Genomic DNA, 15,446 nt, shown 5'->3' on the forward strand with positions numbered 1-15,446 from the left:
AGTGTGGTGGTATGCACCTGTAATCCCAGCTACTTGGGAAGCTGAGGGAGGAGAATTGCTTGAACCCAGAAGGTGGAGGTTGCTGTGAGCCGAGACCCCCCCAATAAACAACAAAAAGGGTAAAAAGAGGGAAACCCCGTCTCAAAAAAAAAAAAAAAGAGATGGGGTTTCAGCATGTTGCCCAGGCTGGCCTCGAACTCCTGACCTCAGGTGATCCACCCTCCTCAGCCTCCCGAAGAGCTGGGATTACAGGCGTGAGACACCGTGCCCGGCCCCACTGAGTTTTTAACCTGCTCAGGGATGGCAAACAACTTTTGCCATCCTCCATTTCTAGCCTGATTGCTCTTCCCCTAAGCATACCCTATGTCCAGGATATTCTTCCCCATTCTCCCCAAACCCAGTGAGCTTAACCTAGGGCAGGCAGCTCTCCTCTGTAATTTCCCAAAATGCATGTATCTGGAGCCCTTGATGGGTTTTTTGCTGTTATTCTTTTTATACAGACTTCTTGCAGATCCATCTACTTGTATGATTCTCAACTGCTCTGAAGTCAGGATTCTTTTTTTTTTTTGTGAGACAGAGTCTTGCTCTCTCCCCCAGGCTAGAGTGCAGGGGCGCGGTCTCAGCTTGATGCAACCTCTGCCTCCTGGGTTCAAGCAAGTCTACAGCTTCAGCCTCCCGAGTAGCTGGGTCTACAGGCGTGCCACCGCCTCAGGCTAATTTTTGTATTTTTAGTAGAGACCGGGTTTCACCATGTTGGCCTGGCTGGTCTCGAACTCCTGACCTCAGATGATTTGTCCGCCTCGGCCTTCCAAAGTGTTGGAATTACAGGCGTGAGCCACCACGCCTGACCACTTTTTTTTCCTGCTTTGTGGCCCAAGCTGGAGTGCACTGGTGCAATTGTGGCTGGGACAGGTGTGACACCACACCTGGCTGAACCTTTTTTTTTTTGAGATGGAGTCTTGCTATGTCACCCAAGCTGGAGTGCAGTGGCATAATCTCAGCTCACTGTAACTTCCATCTCCTGAATTCAAGCGATTCTTCTGTCTCCACCCCCTGAGTAGCTGGGATTACAGGCGCGCACCACCATGCCTGGCTAATTTTTGTATTTTTAGTACAGACAGGGTTTCACTGTGTTGGTCAAGCTGGTCTCGAACTCCTGACCTCGTGATCCACCCACATTGTCCTCCCAAAGTGCTGGGATTACAGGGGTGAGCCACTACATCTGGCCCTGACTGAAACTTCTGTGAACACTACGTGCTAGGCACCTACTAATCTCTTTGCATGTGTGGTCCTCATGACCCTCTTACTCATCCAAAAGCTCCATGGCTTAGTCTGTGATCCATTTCACAGGTGAGGAAGCTGAGGCCCAGAAGAACTTGCCCAAGGTCACAGAAGCAATAAAGTTTGGTTTGGACCCAAGGAGTCCCATCCCAGTGCCTAGATAGGGTGGGCTCTTACCTACCTTGGGAGGTGTGTATAAAGCTGCTTTGAAATAAGAAGCATGACACAAATGACAAGTGATGTCAATTTCGTTGTTACAGTTACCAGCATGACAGGTGGGAAGGGGCCAGGTGTGGGTTCTGGCAGGAGGATCCTTAAGAACACTAGGTCCTGGCAGATGCAGCCCTGGGAGCAGCCACGAGGGGGCATCAGCCTGCACAGGCAGCTCCAGGATGTTGATCGGGAGCTGGTACCCGGGTCAGGGAGTGATTCCCAGGCACCACAGGGCGAGCCCTCCACAGGGCAGGTGGGCCCAGGAACGCCCTTTCTCAGGCCAGGACTCCCAAGGCCTGGCCTTGATGGCACCCGTCTGTTGCGGTGCAGTTCGGCGGTCACAGCCTGGGGACCAGGTCCAGCCCAGCCAGCTCAGCAGCACGTCAGTGCCCAGCCCCTTCCCGCGCCGCTGGGACGCCAGGCGCCGCTCAGGTCACCACGCAAAAGCCCTGGGTAATCTGCCGCCAGAAGTTGCGACTGCGGCTGCTGAGAGCCACATTGGCCGCTTCCTGGAAGACGGCGTGGACGTTGTCATGGAGCCGAGCTGAGCACTCAAGGTAGGCCACCGCGCCCACAGACCTCGCCATCTCCTGGCCCTAGAGGGAGAGGTGGACAGGGCTGCTGTGAGGGGGCCACTGGGTGGTGCTCAGGTCCTGGCTTCCTTACCTGGACAAGAGTGGAAGGTGGGGTCTGCCGGGCACGCACAGTTCCTGTACCCTGGCTGCCCAAGCACCTGCATGTACTTCATCCTGTTTCTTTCTTTCTTTTTTTTGAGACGGAGTCTTGCTTTGTCATCCTGGCTGGAATGCAGTGGCAGGATCTCAGCTCACTGCAAATCTGCCTCTCTGGTTCAAGTGATTCTCCTGCCTCAGCCTCCAGAGTAGCTGGGACTACAGGTGCCTGCCACCACACCTGGCTTATTTTTTGTATTTTGGGTAGAGATGGGGTCTCACTATTTTACCCAGGGTGTTCTGGAACTCTTGACCTCAAATGATCCTCCCACCTTGGCCTCCCAAAGTGCTGGGATTACAGGTGTGAGTCACTGTGCCTCGCCTTTTTTTTTTTTTTTTTTTTTTTTTTTGAGGCAGGGTCTTGTTCTGTTGCCCAGTTGCCCAAGCTGGAATGCAGTGGTGCAAATCTTGGCTCACTGTAACCTGGAACTTCTGGACTCAAGGGATCCTCCCGCCTCAGCATCCCCAGTAACTGGGACCAGAGGTGTGGCCACCATGCCCCACTATTTTTTTTACTTTTTTTGTAGAGATGGGGTCTCCCTATGTTGCCCAGGCTAGTCTCAAACTCCTAGATTCAAACAATTCTCCAGCCTTAGCCTCCCAAAGTTACAGGCATGAGCCATCGTGCCTGGCCTTCATTGTGTTTCTTACCTCTGTTCTGTGCTGGGCCTCTGCCTCTCAAGGCACCAAGAAATGAACATTCCATGGACCCAAGTGTGTAGCAGAGAGGGACCCACATGTCGGTGCCTGCCTGGGCCTCCTCTCTGGGTCTCAGGCTGGTGGTGGAACTGACTCTGATATGCCTACTTTCTTGTTCTCCCTTCTGCCGGCAGAGGCTCCCAGGGTATTCTAGGGACCATTTCCAAGGGCTAGAAGTTCCTGACCTGACAGCCTCTAAGACGACCCCTGCTGTGACCTACACCCTGAGTGTGCTGGACGCCTGGTGCCACTGAGAGGCATCCAGAGGTCCCCTCCCCCAGTCACTCACTCCCACCTCAGGCTGGATTTCCTACCCTGTGGTAGGTCACAGGCTCCAGCCCATTTCTTCGGAGCTTGTTCACCAGTGATTTGTCCTTGCGCAGGTCAGTCTTGCAGCCCACGACGATGATGGGCACGTTCTTGCAGAAATGATTCACTTCTGGGTACCACTGCAGGGGGGTGAGGGGGTGTGTGTGAGCCCTGAAGAGTTCTGGCCCTCTCAGTGGGCCACTCTCCTGCTCCCCAGCCTGGACTCTGATATTGGTAATCTGCACAGCCAGCATCTAGGGAGAAACTCTTCAGTACCAGACTCTCATTTAAGAATTTACACATATGGACCCGTTTATCCCCCAAGTCCCTGGCAGCAAGTTCATAATCAATCCCACTGTACAGATGTGGTAACAGGCACAGAGAGGCAATGTAACTCGGCCTTGACTGGAAATGGCAGGATTTGAGCCTAGGGGTAGGGCTCCTGCCCTTCTGGAATCCTGCCTCTCTGCAGGGTAAGGGCCCTCATGGCCACCCCCTAAACTGGGCAAAATATATAAGGAAATAAATGATCCTTTGAGAATAAATCCGGCCAGGTGTAGTGGCTCACGCCTGCAATCCCAGCATTTTGGGAGGCTGAGGCGGGTGGATCACCTGAGGTCATGAGTTCGAGACCAGCCTGGCCAACATGGTGAAACCCCATTTCTACTAAAAATACAAAAAGTTAGCTGAGTGTGGTGGTATGCACCTGTAATCCCAGCTACTTGGGAAGCTGAGGGAGGAGAATTGCTTGAACCCAGAAGGTGGAGGTTGCTGTGAGCCGAGACCCCCCCAATAAACAACAAAAAGGGTAAAAAGAGGGAAACCCCGTCTCAAAAAAAAAAAAAAAGAGATGGGGTTTCAGCATGTTGCCCAGGCTGGCCTCGAACTCCTGACCTCAGGTGATCCACCCTCCTCAGCCTCCCGAAGAGCTGGGATTACAGGCGTGAGACACCGTGCCCGGCCCCACTGAGTTTTTAACCTGCTCAGGGATGGCAAACAACTTTTGCCATCCTCCATTTCTAGCCTGATTGCTCTTCCCCTAAGCATACCCTATGTCCAGGATATTCTTCCCCATTCTCCCCAAACCCAGTGAGCTTAACCTAGGGCAGGCAGCTCTCCTCTGTAATTTCCCAAAATGCATGTATCTGGAGCCCTTGATGGGTTTTTTGCTGTTATTCTTTTTATACAGACTTCTTGCAGATCCATCTACTTGTATGATTCTCAACTGCTCTGAAGTCAGGATTCTTTTTTTTTTTTGTGAGACAGAGTCTTGCTCTCTCCCCCAGGCTAGAGTGCAGGGGCGCGGTCTCAGCTTGATGCAACCTCTGCCTCCTGGGTTCAAGCAAGTCTACAGCTTCAGCCTCCCGAGTAGCTGGGTCTACAGGCGTGCCACCGCCTCAGGCTAATTTTTGTATTTTTAGTAGAGACCGGGTTTCACCATGTTGGCCTGGCTGGTCTCGAACTCCTGACCTCAGATGATTTGTCCGCCTCGGCCTTCCAAAGTGTTGGAATTACAGGCGTGAGCCACCACGCCTGACCACTTTTTTTTCCTGCTTTGTGGCCCAAGCTGGAGTGCACTGGTGCAATTGTGGCTGGGACAGGTGTGACACCACACCTGGCTGAACCTTTTTTTTTTTGAGATGGAGTCTTNAAATAAATAAATAAATAAATACATCTGCTCATAAAATGATTGCAGCAGCTGTCTGCCTCAACTGCTTGCCTGGTGGAGGGAAGGCTGCTCTGTGAAATGCGAGGCCATCAGGCCCGAATTATTTCAGCCTGGACTGCAGGTGAGGGGACAGGAATCCAGAGAGAGGGCTTTCTATCTCCAAGAGCACCGAGTCTGCCGGCTCAGGTGTCAAACTTGCCCAATAAAAATTGGCATTGGCTGGGCTTGGTGGCTCAAGCCTGTAATCCCAGCCCTTTGGGATGCCGAGGTGGGCAGATGCTTGGGGCCAGGAGTTTGAGACCAGCCTGGCCAACATGTTGAAACCTTGTCTCTACTAAAAATACAAAAATTAGCCAGGCATGGTGGCAGGAGTCTGTAATTCCAGCTACTCAGAGGCTGAGGCAGGAGAATAGCCTGAACCCAGGAGGCGGAGCCGAGATTGCACCACTGCATTCCAGCCTGGGCGACAGAGTGAGACTTCATCTCAAGGCGTCAAACTACCTCATTCCTGGAACCAAATGGGGCCTTTGTGGGGTCCCTGACAGATTCCCCACACCCGACCCATCCACCAAAGTGTTAGTGAAAAAGGTTTCCTTGGTGCCTCCCACTTAACCCAGCAGTGAATCTTCTTTTTTTTTTTTGAGATGGAGTCTCACTCTGTCATCCATGCTGGAGTGCAGTGGTGTGATCTTGGCTCACTGCAACCTCCACCTCCCGGGTTCAAGCGATTCTCCTGCCTCAGCCTCCTGAGTAGCTGGGACTACAGGTGCCTGCCACCACACCTGGCTGAGTTTTGTATTTTTAGTAGTGACGGGGTTTTGCCCTGTTGGTCAGGCTGGTCTGAAACTCCTGACTTCAAATGATCCACCCACCTCGGCCTCCCAATGTGCTGGGATTACAAGGCATGAGCCACTGTGCCTGGCCACCAGCACTGAATCCTAGCCCTGTTCCTACCAGATCCCTCGACAGCCTTGACCCTGGGCATCACTCCCTCCTACCTGACCAAGCCTGCACTTCACCCCAGGACCCCACTGTCCTGGTTCTCCTAGGTCTAATGGGGCCTTGTCCTCCTCCTCCTCCTCTCCCTGGGGCTCAGGCTATGGACTCTCCTCTCCTCTAGCTGCTCTCCCTCCCCGGGCGGCCTCCCCCAGGCTTTACTGCACCTGTAACTTCTAAATGTACAGCTGCATTTAGGCAACCCAACAGGCCCGCCTACTCAGATGAATTGCAGACACATGCCTCACACTGCATGCCGGACACCTCCACTAGGATGTCCAGCAGACCTGCCTTCTCTCCATCCCACTCCCCGTCCACAGCTTGCTCCTCATTCTAGGCAAGGGCGACTCCACCTTCCAGCTGCTCTGGTAAAAATTCCCCCCTCCCATCCACCTCCAATCCATCAGCAAACCCTGATCATCAGCAAACACCGCCTTCTAGACTGATTCAGAATCAACCCCCTCCTCGCCACCCCCACAGCTAGCATCCTGGTCCCAGGCACCACCGTCTCTCCTGGTCCTCAGTACCCAGAACAGCACTTGGCAGATGAATGTGCTCAATCATTCATTCTGAATGAATGGGTGGAGCAGGCTGCCTGGGTTCAAATCCAGTGTTACCACTTTAATAGATGTATATCTTTGGACGAGTGACTCAATCCAGGAATAATAATACTCCATAAGGTCTGCTGGGGTGGGTAAATGAGTAAATACATGCAAGTACCCAGAGCAGTGCCTGGCACGTGATCAGTCCTTAAAATTGTCGCCATCGGTGTTGTTGTTGTTGCAAATACTATCACAGGTTGTACCTGGCAGAACCTCGGAGGCCCTGGCAGCAGTGGGTGAGGGGCTGTGCCATGGCAAGGCAGCTGGAGCAGAGAGGAACTCAAGGGGCCACATCCCTGATGCCCGTGGGCAGCCTCTGAGAACCAGCAGCCACGAAGAGCTGCTGGACTCTAACTTGACAGTTCACGTGCCTCGGGCAGGCGCAGGCTGTAGAGATGCAGGAGCCTCTGGGTCACCAGCAACCTCAGGCAGACTCAAAGTGGGAAGAGCCACAGCGTGTAGCCTAGGGTAGGCAAGGAGCACTGTACTGGGAGTTAGAAGGGCAGATGCTGCCACCAAATCCCTGTGCCAGGGACCCTGGGCAAGCCACTGCCCCACTTTGGGCCTCAGTTTCTCCATCTATACGCCAGAGGCTCTGGACTCAGTGTCATCTCGGGCCTGCCAACCTCTGACAGTCAGCTGGGTCAAAGGTGGGCGGCAGAGCCGAGTGGCCTGGCTATGGGGGCTATGCCTCCCTGCGTCCCAGTACCTACCCGGGCAGAGACGTTGTCAAAGCTGTTCGGGCTGGTGACATCGAAGCAGAGCAGCAGGACGCTGGCGTCAGGGTAGAACAGGGGCCGAAGGCGGTCGTAGTCATCTTGCCCTGGGCAGAGTGGGGGTGGTCACTGCCTTCAGGGCTCCTGGCCCCTATCAGCACCGCCCCAATGTCAGGATGTCACCCCATCAGATGGGGAGCTTCTGGGGACAGGGCCTAGTTTTGTGCCTCAGAGTCTGGCACAAATTTGGCTCTGAGGTGGCTACTCTGTGTGAGTGCCCCCTTGGGGCAGTGCTCACCTCTGCCTGCGGAATGTCTGGAAGGGATGCCGGGCAAGGCAGAGGTCAGGCCTGGCGCCACCTGGAGGAACTGGGGCCAACTGCTCAGAAGCCAGCTTTGCCCTGAGCTTAGGAGTGAGAAATGAGGGGTAGGTGGGAACCTAGCAAAGACATCTTAGCCTGTTCAACTAAGAGGGCTGCTGGGATGACCTGAGTTTAGCTTAGAGTTCACCCTTGAATAGGCAAGGTCAGGAGGCTGGAGGGCAGAGGCCATGGACAGGCAGATCTTACAGAAGCTAAAAGCGGGGAGGAATGCTCAGAGGCCAAGAGCAGTCCTAAAAGCAAAGCACGGGGTTCATGCTTGCCTCCAGACGTAGCGGGCAGCCCTGGGGTGCTGGGGGTACAGGTGGACATGGCTGCAGAGGCAAGGAGAGCTCAGGTTCCTGGGTCGACTCCTGGCCCACACCTGTCCCTTGGAGACTGGCTGGCCTCCCTGGTTCAGAAGAAGGCAGAGCAGAGTCTGTCCCAGGCATCTGGGGGCCATCTGGGGCCCCGCCACCGCCCCTGCACACCCACCTGCTGTGTCCCAGATGTGGAGGTGCACGGTCTTGCCTTTCACTTGCAGGCTGATCAGGTGCCGCTCAAACACCGTGGGGGTGTAGCTCTGAGGAGAAGCAGGGCAGGGCAGGCTGTGAGGACGCTTCCGAGAGGCGCGGGACCCTGGGCTGTCCACAGCGCTGCCTCCTCCATGGATCAGTGCAGTGTAGTTGTTTCTGAGAAGCCTCTTCCTTGGCCTGCCTGGGTGGTGGCCTAGAGGCTGTCTGTTTTTGCAAGGTCTTGAACCTCCCCAGCTTTGTTCTCAGTTGTGAAATGGGAATATTAAAAGTCCCTACTGGCCGGGCACTGTGGCTCACCCCTGTAATTCCAGCACCTTCGAGGTGGGCAGATCATTTGAGGCCAGGAGTTCGAGACCAGCCTGGCCAACATGGTGAAACCCCATCTCTACTGAAAATACAAAAATTAGCTAGGCATGGTGGTGCCTGTCTGTAATTCCAGCTATTCAAGAGGCTGAGGCACAAGAATCGCTTGGGACCAGGAGGTGGCAGTGAGCCAAGATTGTGCCACTGCACTCTGTCCTAGGTGACAGAAAAAAAGGCTGGGCGTTGCGGCTCACACCTGTAATCTCAGCACTTTGGGAGGCTGAGGTGAGCAGATCACCTGAGATCAGGAGTTTGAGACCAGCCTGGCCAACATGGTGAAACCCTGTCTCTACTAAAAATAGAAAAGTTAACCAGGCATGGTGGCATGCACCTGTAGTCACAGCTACTCAGGAGGCTGAAGCAGGAGAATCAATCGAACCTGGGAGGCGGAGGTTGCAGTGAACCGTGATTGTGCCACTGCACTCCAGCCTGGGCAACGGAGAGAAACCATGTCTCAAAAAAAAAAAAAAAAAAAAGTCCCTACCACAGTGCCACCTGCTATAAGGATTCAGTGAGGTGTTCCATGCGGAGCCCTTAGCTCAGGGCCTGGCATGAAATAAGCACATCTACATGCCAGCTACTGTTATTTTTATCATTGCCCTCTGGATAAGGGCAGGGTTTTTTCCTTTTTTTTAGAGAAGGGTCTCCCCGTGTTTCCAAGGCTGGAGTGCAGCAGCTATTCAAAGGCATCATCATAGCTCAATGCAGCCCCAAATAATCCTCCTGCCTCTGCCTCCCAAGAGCTGGGACCGCGGGCACATATCGTTGGGACTCCCGTTTTTGTTGTCCCCTCTTCGTAGAACAACATTAACCTCCTCGTCGTTCATTCATCTGTTTGTTCAGCAGCGTTAGCACCTTCTCCAGGCCCAGCTCTAGACACTGGGAAGCAGGCAAAAGACTCAATCCTTGTGCTGGGGAACTCGCAGCTTTTTGGGGTTCTTCCCTTGCCTCTCAACCTCTCACAATCCAAACAAGACGCCCCCTGCCTTTTTTTTTAGATGGGGTCTTGCTCTGTTGCTGAGGCTGGAGGGCAGTGGTGTGATCTTGGCTCACTGGAACCTCCACCTCCTGGGTTCAAGCGATTCTCTGGCCTCAGCCTCCCGAGTAGCTGGACTACAGGAGCGTGCCACCATGCCCAGCTAATTTTTGTGTTTTTAGTAGAGACAGGGTTTCATCATGTTAACCAGGATTGTCTTGATCTCTTAATCTTGTGATCCACTGGGTTTGACCTCCCAAAGTGCTGAGATTACAGGCGTGAGCCACCACGCCCAGCCTGTTTTCGTTTTTACTTTTTTTCTCTTTTTTCTTTTTCATACGAATTCTTTTTACGTATCTTTTTCTTTTTTTGTAGAGACAGAGTTTTGCCATGTTGCTAGGCTGCTCTCAAACTCCTGAACTCAAGCGATTCACCCACCTCGGCCTCCCAAAGTAATTTTTTGTAGAGATGGGATCTTGCCATGTTGCCCAGACTGGTCTTAAACTCCTGGACTCGTGAGAACCACCTGCCTTGGCCCCCCAAAGTGCTAGGATTACAGGTGTGAGCCACCACGCCCAGCCCAGTGCCCCATGTTTGGGCTTTCTTCTTTGTTCTGCCTGGGCTTGCGAGGAGGTCACTCAGGACAGAGGCCCCTCACTCCAGCCCTGTCCAGCCTAAGCTGACTGCCTTGCCATTAAGGTGAGATGAATGGACGACAGGCCAGGTTTTGTACATAGATGAAAATGCAGGAATGAAGAGGGAGCTTTTGCAAAATGGGTCTGTGCAACAGGTAAAGACATTTGCAAAACTCTGCCATAACCTGTGCCCTCTGCTTCAAGGGGCATGCTGGGCTGCCTGCTTTTGGGTCCCTAGGCCTCGGCTGCCTGCTCAGGGCCAGTTGGTGGGGCCACAGTCTGGGGGGCCCCTATCCGCTTCCCCTCGCATGCTGGGTGGGGCCCCCACCTCCCTATGACTCAGGAGAATTTCATGCCTGCCTGCCTGCCCGCTGGCCTTCTGAGTCAGGCTCTGGCCAGCTGGGAGGGGCAGCACCTGAGCAATGGGTCAGCACCGTCCTCCAGGGAAGCTGCAGGGAGTGGGGTGGGGAGAAAGGCAGGTCCCAGAGTAGGCAGCTGAGGAAGATGGAGACGTCAGGATGGCCTTGAGGTAAGGGCTGGCCCCACCCCAGACTCTAGACATGCTGTCACTCCCTCTACCAAGAGGAACCAACAGGAACAGACAAGGGCCTCACCCACCTCCCCATCCCCACTTGCCTGCTCAGGGCACCCTCCTTCAGCCCCTTTGCCTTGTGGTGGGCAGTGTGACCTGATAGCTAGGAGTGCTAGCTTTTGGGTTTAGATGTGCCTCGCTTAAGACCTGGTCCTGGCACTTACCAGCTATGTGACCTTGGGACGGTCCCCTCACTGGTTAAAGCGGAAGAGTGTCACCCCATGATGTGGGAGAGAGGATGGACTGACAGGTGAGGCCCCAGCATAAATACCCACCAACGGGAAAGCTGGTGGCCAGGAGCAGTGTCCACACCAGCCCCCATCCATCCTTCCAGAAATATTACCTTCTCTGGTGATATGGTTTGGCCATGTGTCCCTACCCAAATCTCATCTCAAATCGTAATCCCCACGTATGGAGGGAGGGATGTGGTGGGACGTGATTGTATCGTGGGTGGTTTCCCCCATGCTATTCTTATGATAGTGAGGGACTTTTTTTTTTTTTTAACAAGTCAGGCTGGAGTGCAGTAAGAGCAATCTTGCTCACTGCACCCCTGCCTCTAAGGTTCAAGCGATTCTCCTGCCTCAGCCTCCCAAGTCACTGGGATTACAGGTGCACCACCACACCTGGCTAATTTTTGTATCTTTAGTAGAGATGGGGTTTTATGATGTTGGCCAGGCTGGTCTCAAACTCCTGACCTCAAGTGATCTGCCAGCCTCGGTCTCCCAAAGTGCAGGGATTACAGGTGTGAGCCACCATGCCTGGCCAATAGTGGTAATCTTCTTACGTGATCTGATGGTTTAAAAATGTGGCACTTCCCTCTTCTCTCATTCTGTCTCCTGCTGCCATATAAGACGTGCCTTGCTTCCGCTTCATCTTCTACCATGATTGTAAGTTTCCTGAGGCCTCCTCACCCATGCAGAACTGTGTGTCAATTAAACCTCTTTTCTTCATAAATTACCAAGTCTCAGGTAGTTCTTTATAGCAGTGTAAAAATGGACTAATACCCCCAGACCCTCACCAGCTTCTGATCTTTGTCCTAGAGCAGGGGCCTGTCATTATGAAGGGCACCAGTGCGCTTGCATCTGAGTTCCCAGCTTGACCACCCACTCAGTCAACTTCTTGATCTGAGCTGCAGGGCAGCCTGCTGGGAATCTCTTGAGGCACATGTTTCAGTGTTTTGCAAATGCCCATGGCCATGACCTCGTCACCCACCATTCTTTAAGGATCTTCTGTGTGTGGCTGTGTACTGGCTGGCACCATCTCTGATCCTTGCAAGCCTGGAACATCAGTACCACCTCTACTTTCTGACGATGCCAGAGAGAGGAAATGACTTGCTCAAGGTCACACACTGCACAGCTGGCTAGTGACGGAGCTAGGTCTTTGTGGTTCCAGAGACCAGGCTCTGTCCCCAGCCACCTGCATTTCCTGAGATTACCAACTCCAGTTTCTGGAGACAGAAAGGGGCTGAGTTTCCCCTCTGGCCTGTAAATGTCACAGCCCTTTCCCCCACTCTGGATATCATCCTAGAGACTCTGTTTACCTTTTGTCGTGTGTTGTTCTTTGACCCCCAGACAGGGTCACCCTCTGTCCATGGGACCAATGGTGCCTAATCTTATCTGTTAAGCCGTCCTCAGCTGAAAAAGAAGGGCTGGTCCTGTGCTGCACCAGGACAAAGATGACTCAGGCTTGGGTCTGCCCTCCAGGGACTCACAGACAGAAAATGGATCATTACCAAGATAGGGGACCCGGCTCAAGAGGGGGTGTCAGGGTATCCCTGGTTAGGACAACCATGGGAGCCCAAGTACAAACCAGGAAGGACTCAGGGGGTTCTAGCCAGCAGGGCCAGGTGCTCCCCACCACCTCCTATCCATATGCTGGTGTGGGGGCTGCTAGGCTGTGAGCCTGTGGGAACGGTTGCAGCCCCAAATGCCAGCCAGGACTGGGCAGAGGCTGGCACCCAAACCTGGGGTTCTCCCCACCCCAGGAGCTCTCTCCATCTTGCCCTCCCCTGCTGCTTTGAATCCGGGGTTGGGCCACAGCTAGATGAGGGTCACTAAGGTCCCTCCAAATCCTTAGGCTGCTCTCGGCCCTTTGCTGTGTGCAGGAAGTCTGGGAGATGGACTCCAGACTCCTAGCTGCTGGCCCCTTGGGCTTCAAGGGCTGCCTGGAGGAGGAGTCTGGTGCCAGGGACACGGGCAGGAGGAGGCTGGGTCCAGCAGGCAGAGCATGGGGGGCTGTGGAGAATGCCCTGGTCGAGAGTGGGAAGACCTGGGCTCCAAATCAGTGCTGCCACCGCTGGGCCATGTGCCTCAGGCAAGCCTCTGGGCTCTGGACTGTTTTCCCATCTGCAAAATGAAGCCTTTCTAGCTCTAAGACATTGTGGGATCTCTCTTTCTCTCTCTCTCTCTTTCTTTCTCTCTCTTTCTTTCTTGCTTGCTTTTCTTTCTTCTTTCCAATGCCACGACCTCAGCCTCTGCTTCCTGAGTTCAAGCGATTCTCCTGCCTCAGCCTCCCAAGTAGCTGAGATTACAGGTGTGTGCCACTGTGTCTGGCTATTTTCTTTTTTGTACTTTTGGTAAAAACAGGGCTTCACCATGTTGGCCAGGCTGATCTTGAACTCCTGACCTCAGGTGATCTGCCCATCGTGGCCTCCCAGAAAGCTGGGATTACAGGCGTGAGCCACCGCGCCCAGCCCCTTGTGCATTCTTTAAAAGGATTCTCCTGTTCCTGGGAACCCAGGGCCCCCAGACAAGGGAAGAGCCTGGACAAGTCCAGCCCATCCCCCTGGTGACAAGCATGCCCTCCCCACATTTCTGGCCAGCCCCAGAATGACCCTCAAAGCATTCACATCTTATCAACTGCAAGATGCCCATTTCCACATCATAACTGCTCTGAAATCGGGATGATCTCACCATCAAGGACATCTCAGAGCTGATGGTGAGGCACCAGGCTTCCAGCTCCCCCACCATCAGGTGCCTTCCCCTGGGCCTAGGCCACCTGTCCCTCTGTGGTGCTCTTCCCTGGGTGCCATCATTGTTGGGTTCCCATGGGCAGCATCTAGGTGCTCAGAAACATGTTCCCCCAAACTTAAAACAATGTGTGACTGGCCAAAGGAGGTGACATCAGCTCCACAGGCCACTAAAAAGTGGCTCAATGCCACTGAAGCAGAAAGCATGTGGCAGGGCCCAACACAGCCCCGGGGCTCACAGCCAAGGGTGAGAGACAGGCAGGACATCAGCATGGTAAGAACTACAGTGTGATAAGAACCGGGTAGGCCCGACCTGCTCTCCCTATGCTCAGGTGCCCCAGCACCTGTACAACCCCAGGGGCTTAGAGGAAGCTGGGAAGAAAAGGAGGAAACGGTGGCTCACACTTGTAATCCCAGCACTTTGGGAGGCTGAGGCAGGCAGATCGCTGAGGCCAGGAGTTCAAGACCAGACTGGCCAGTATGGCAAAACCCCGTCTCTATTAAAAATTAAAAAAAAAAAGCCAGGCATGGTGGCAGGTGCCTGTAATCCCAGCTACTCAGGAGGCTGAGGCAGGAGAATCACTTGAGCCTGGGAAGCAGAGGTTGCAGTGAGCTGAGATTGCACCATTGCACTCCAGCCTAGGTGACAGAGTGAGACTCTGTCTCAAAAAAAAAAAAAAAAAGGAGGAAGAAGAGATGCTGGGAGCAACCCCGTGGACTCCCAGGACAACAGGGCTGAGAGGCAGCAGAGCAAGGACTGCCTGGTGCCCATGGAGTCTGCCTAGGCAGTCAGTGAGCATGTCAGGAAGGATTAACAGTGGGCATGCCCACAGTGCCAAGGACCCGCCAGGTACCGCATGGGAGCTGCCTATCAGCCTCCCCTGGGCTCCTCTCACCACTACCCTACAGTCCCTCTATAGCATGGGGCTGTTGTGAGAAACTGAGGCTCAGAGAAGCTAAGCAGGTTACGAAAGGGGCACAGGGCTCCTAAGAGTAGAGCTGAGGCTGGCGAGCTCCGCCCTCCAGGGCAGAGCCATGGCACGTGCATTCCAGCGGCAAGAGCTGGAGGGGAGACAATGTTTCCCAAGAGCGACATGTGCCAACTCTCCGTGAGTCCTTCCTGTGCACAGGCTGGGGCTGAGTGTTTGACGTCTGTTAACTCACCGACACGGTGACCCTGTGGATGGGCACTGTCACTCACCTGGATGTGGCTAGGGACATAAGCACAGCGGGGTTGGGGGATTTGCCCAGGGATACAGGGCTGCAAAGCCGTAATTTGAACCTAGGCAGTCGGCTCCCGAGCCCTCAGTCCGTCTTGGCGGAATTGTGCGGCCAGGTGCTGTCTTAGGGGCTTGTGTGCGCCCAGGTTGCCTCATTCAGTCCTTGTGCCACCCCTCCCAGGTAGGTGCCATCCTCCTGCTTTACAGATAACATCACTGAAGAATTCATTCCCAATGGCATGGAGAGAAGAACTCTGCCCTGGACTCCAGGCCTCGCTGGGACAGGCGCACTACCTGGGCCGATCTGGCACGGACTGTGCACACCCGGGCGCCCGAGTGGAACCGGGCGAGGCGGGGGCGCGGGGCACTCACCTCGGGGAAGGCCCCATCAGCAAAGACCGTCAGCAGCGACGTCTTCCCGCAGCCACCGTCGCCCACCAGGACCACCTTGACGGAACACACGCCTGGGGGGGCCTCCTCGCCCGCGGCCTGGGCCGCCGTCATCCCGGGCCGGGCAAGAAGCGGACGGGCAGGCGGCTGTGGCGCCGGGACCGGGACTGCGCGGGGCAGGCCCGGCGGGGC

The 15,446-nt window shown here is 54.4% G+C and overlaps 1 protein-coding gene across 2 annotated transcripts; it reads right to left on the reverse strand.

The window, feature by feature from the left end:
- Positions 1-1,515: 1,515 nt before the first annotated feature.
- RHOD (ras homolog family member D) lies at positions 1,516-15,446 on the reverse strand. Of its 2 annotated transcripts, XR_005201613.1 has the most exons (6): positions 15,237-15,446; positions 8,070-8,157; positions 7,214-7,323; positions 6,619-6,763; positions 3,239-3,373; positions 1,516-2,090 (listed from the first exon to the last, which is right to left on the reverse strand). XR_005201613.1 is itself a non-coding variant. In XM_017537393.1 (5 exons), exons 1-5 carry the CDS (start codon positions 15,366-15,368, stop codon positions 1,923-1,925), a joined length of 633 nt encoding a protein of 210 aa, XP_017392882.1. In that variant the 5' UTR covers positions 15,369-15,446; the 3' UTR covers positions 1,516-1,922. The 2 variants fall into 2 exon arrangements, 1 of the variants encoding a protein (XP_017392882.1); XM_017537393.1 differs by lacking the exon at positions 6,619-6,763.

Source organism: Cebus imitator, unplaced genomic scaffold, assembly GCF_001604975.1.
Source record: "Cebus imitator isolate Cc_AM_T3 unplaced genomic scaffold, Cebus_imitator-1.0 Scaffold102, whole genome shotgun sequence".
NCBI lineage: Eukaryota > Metazoa > Chordata > Mammalia > Primates > Cebidae > Cebus > Cebus imitator.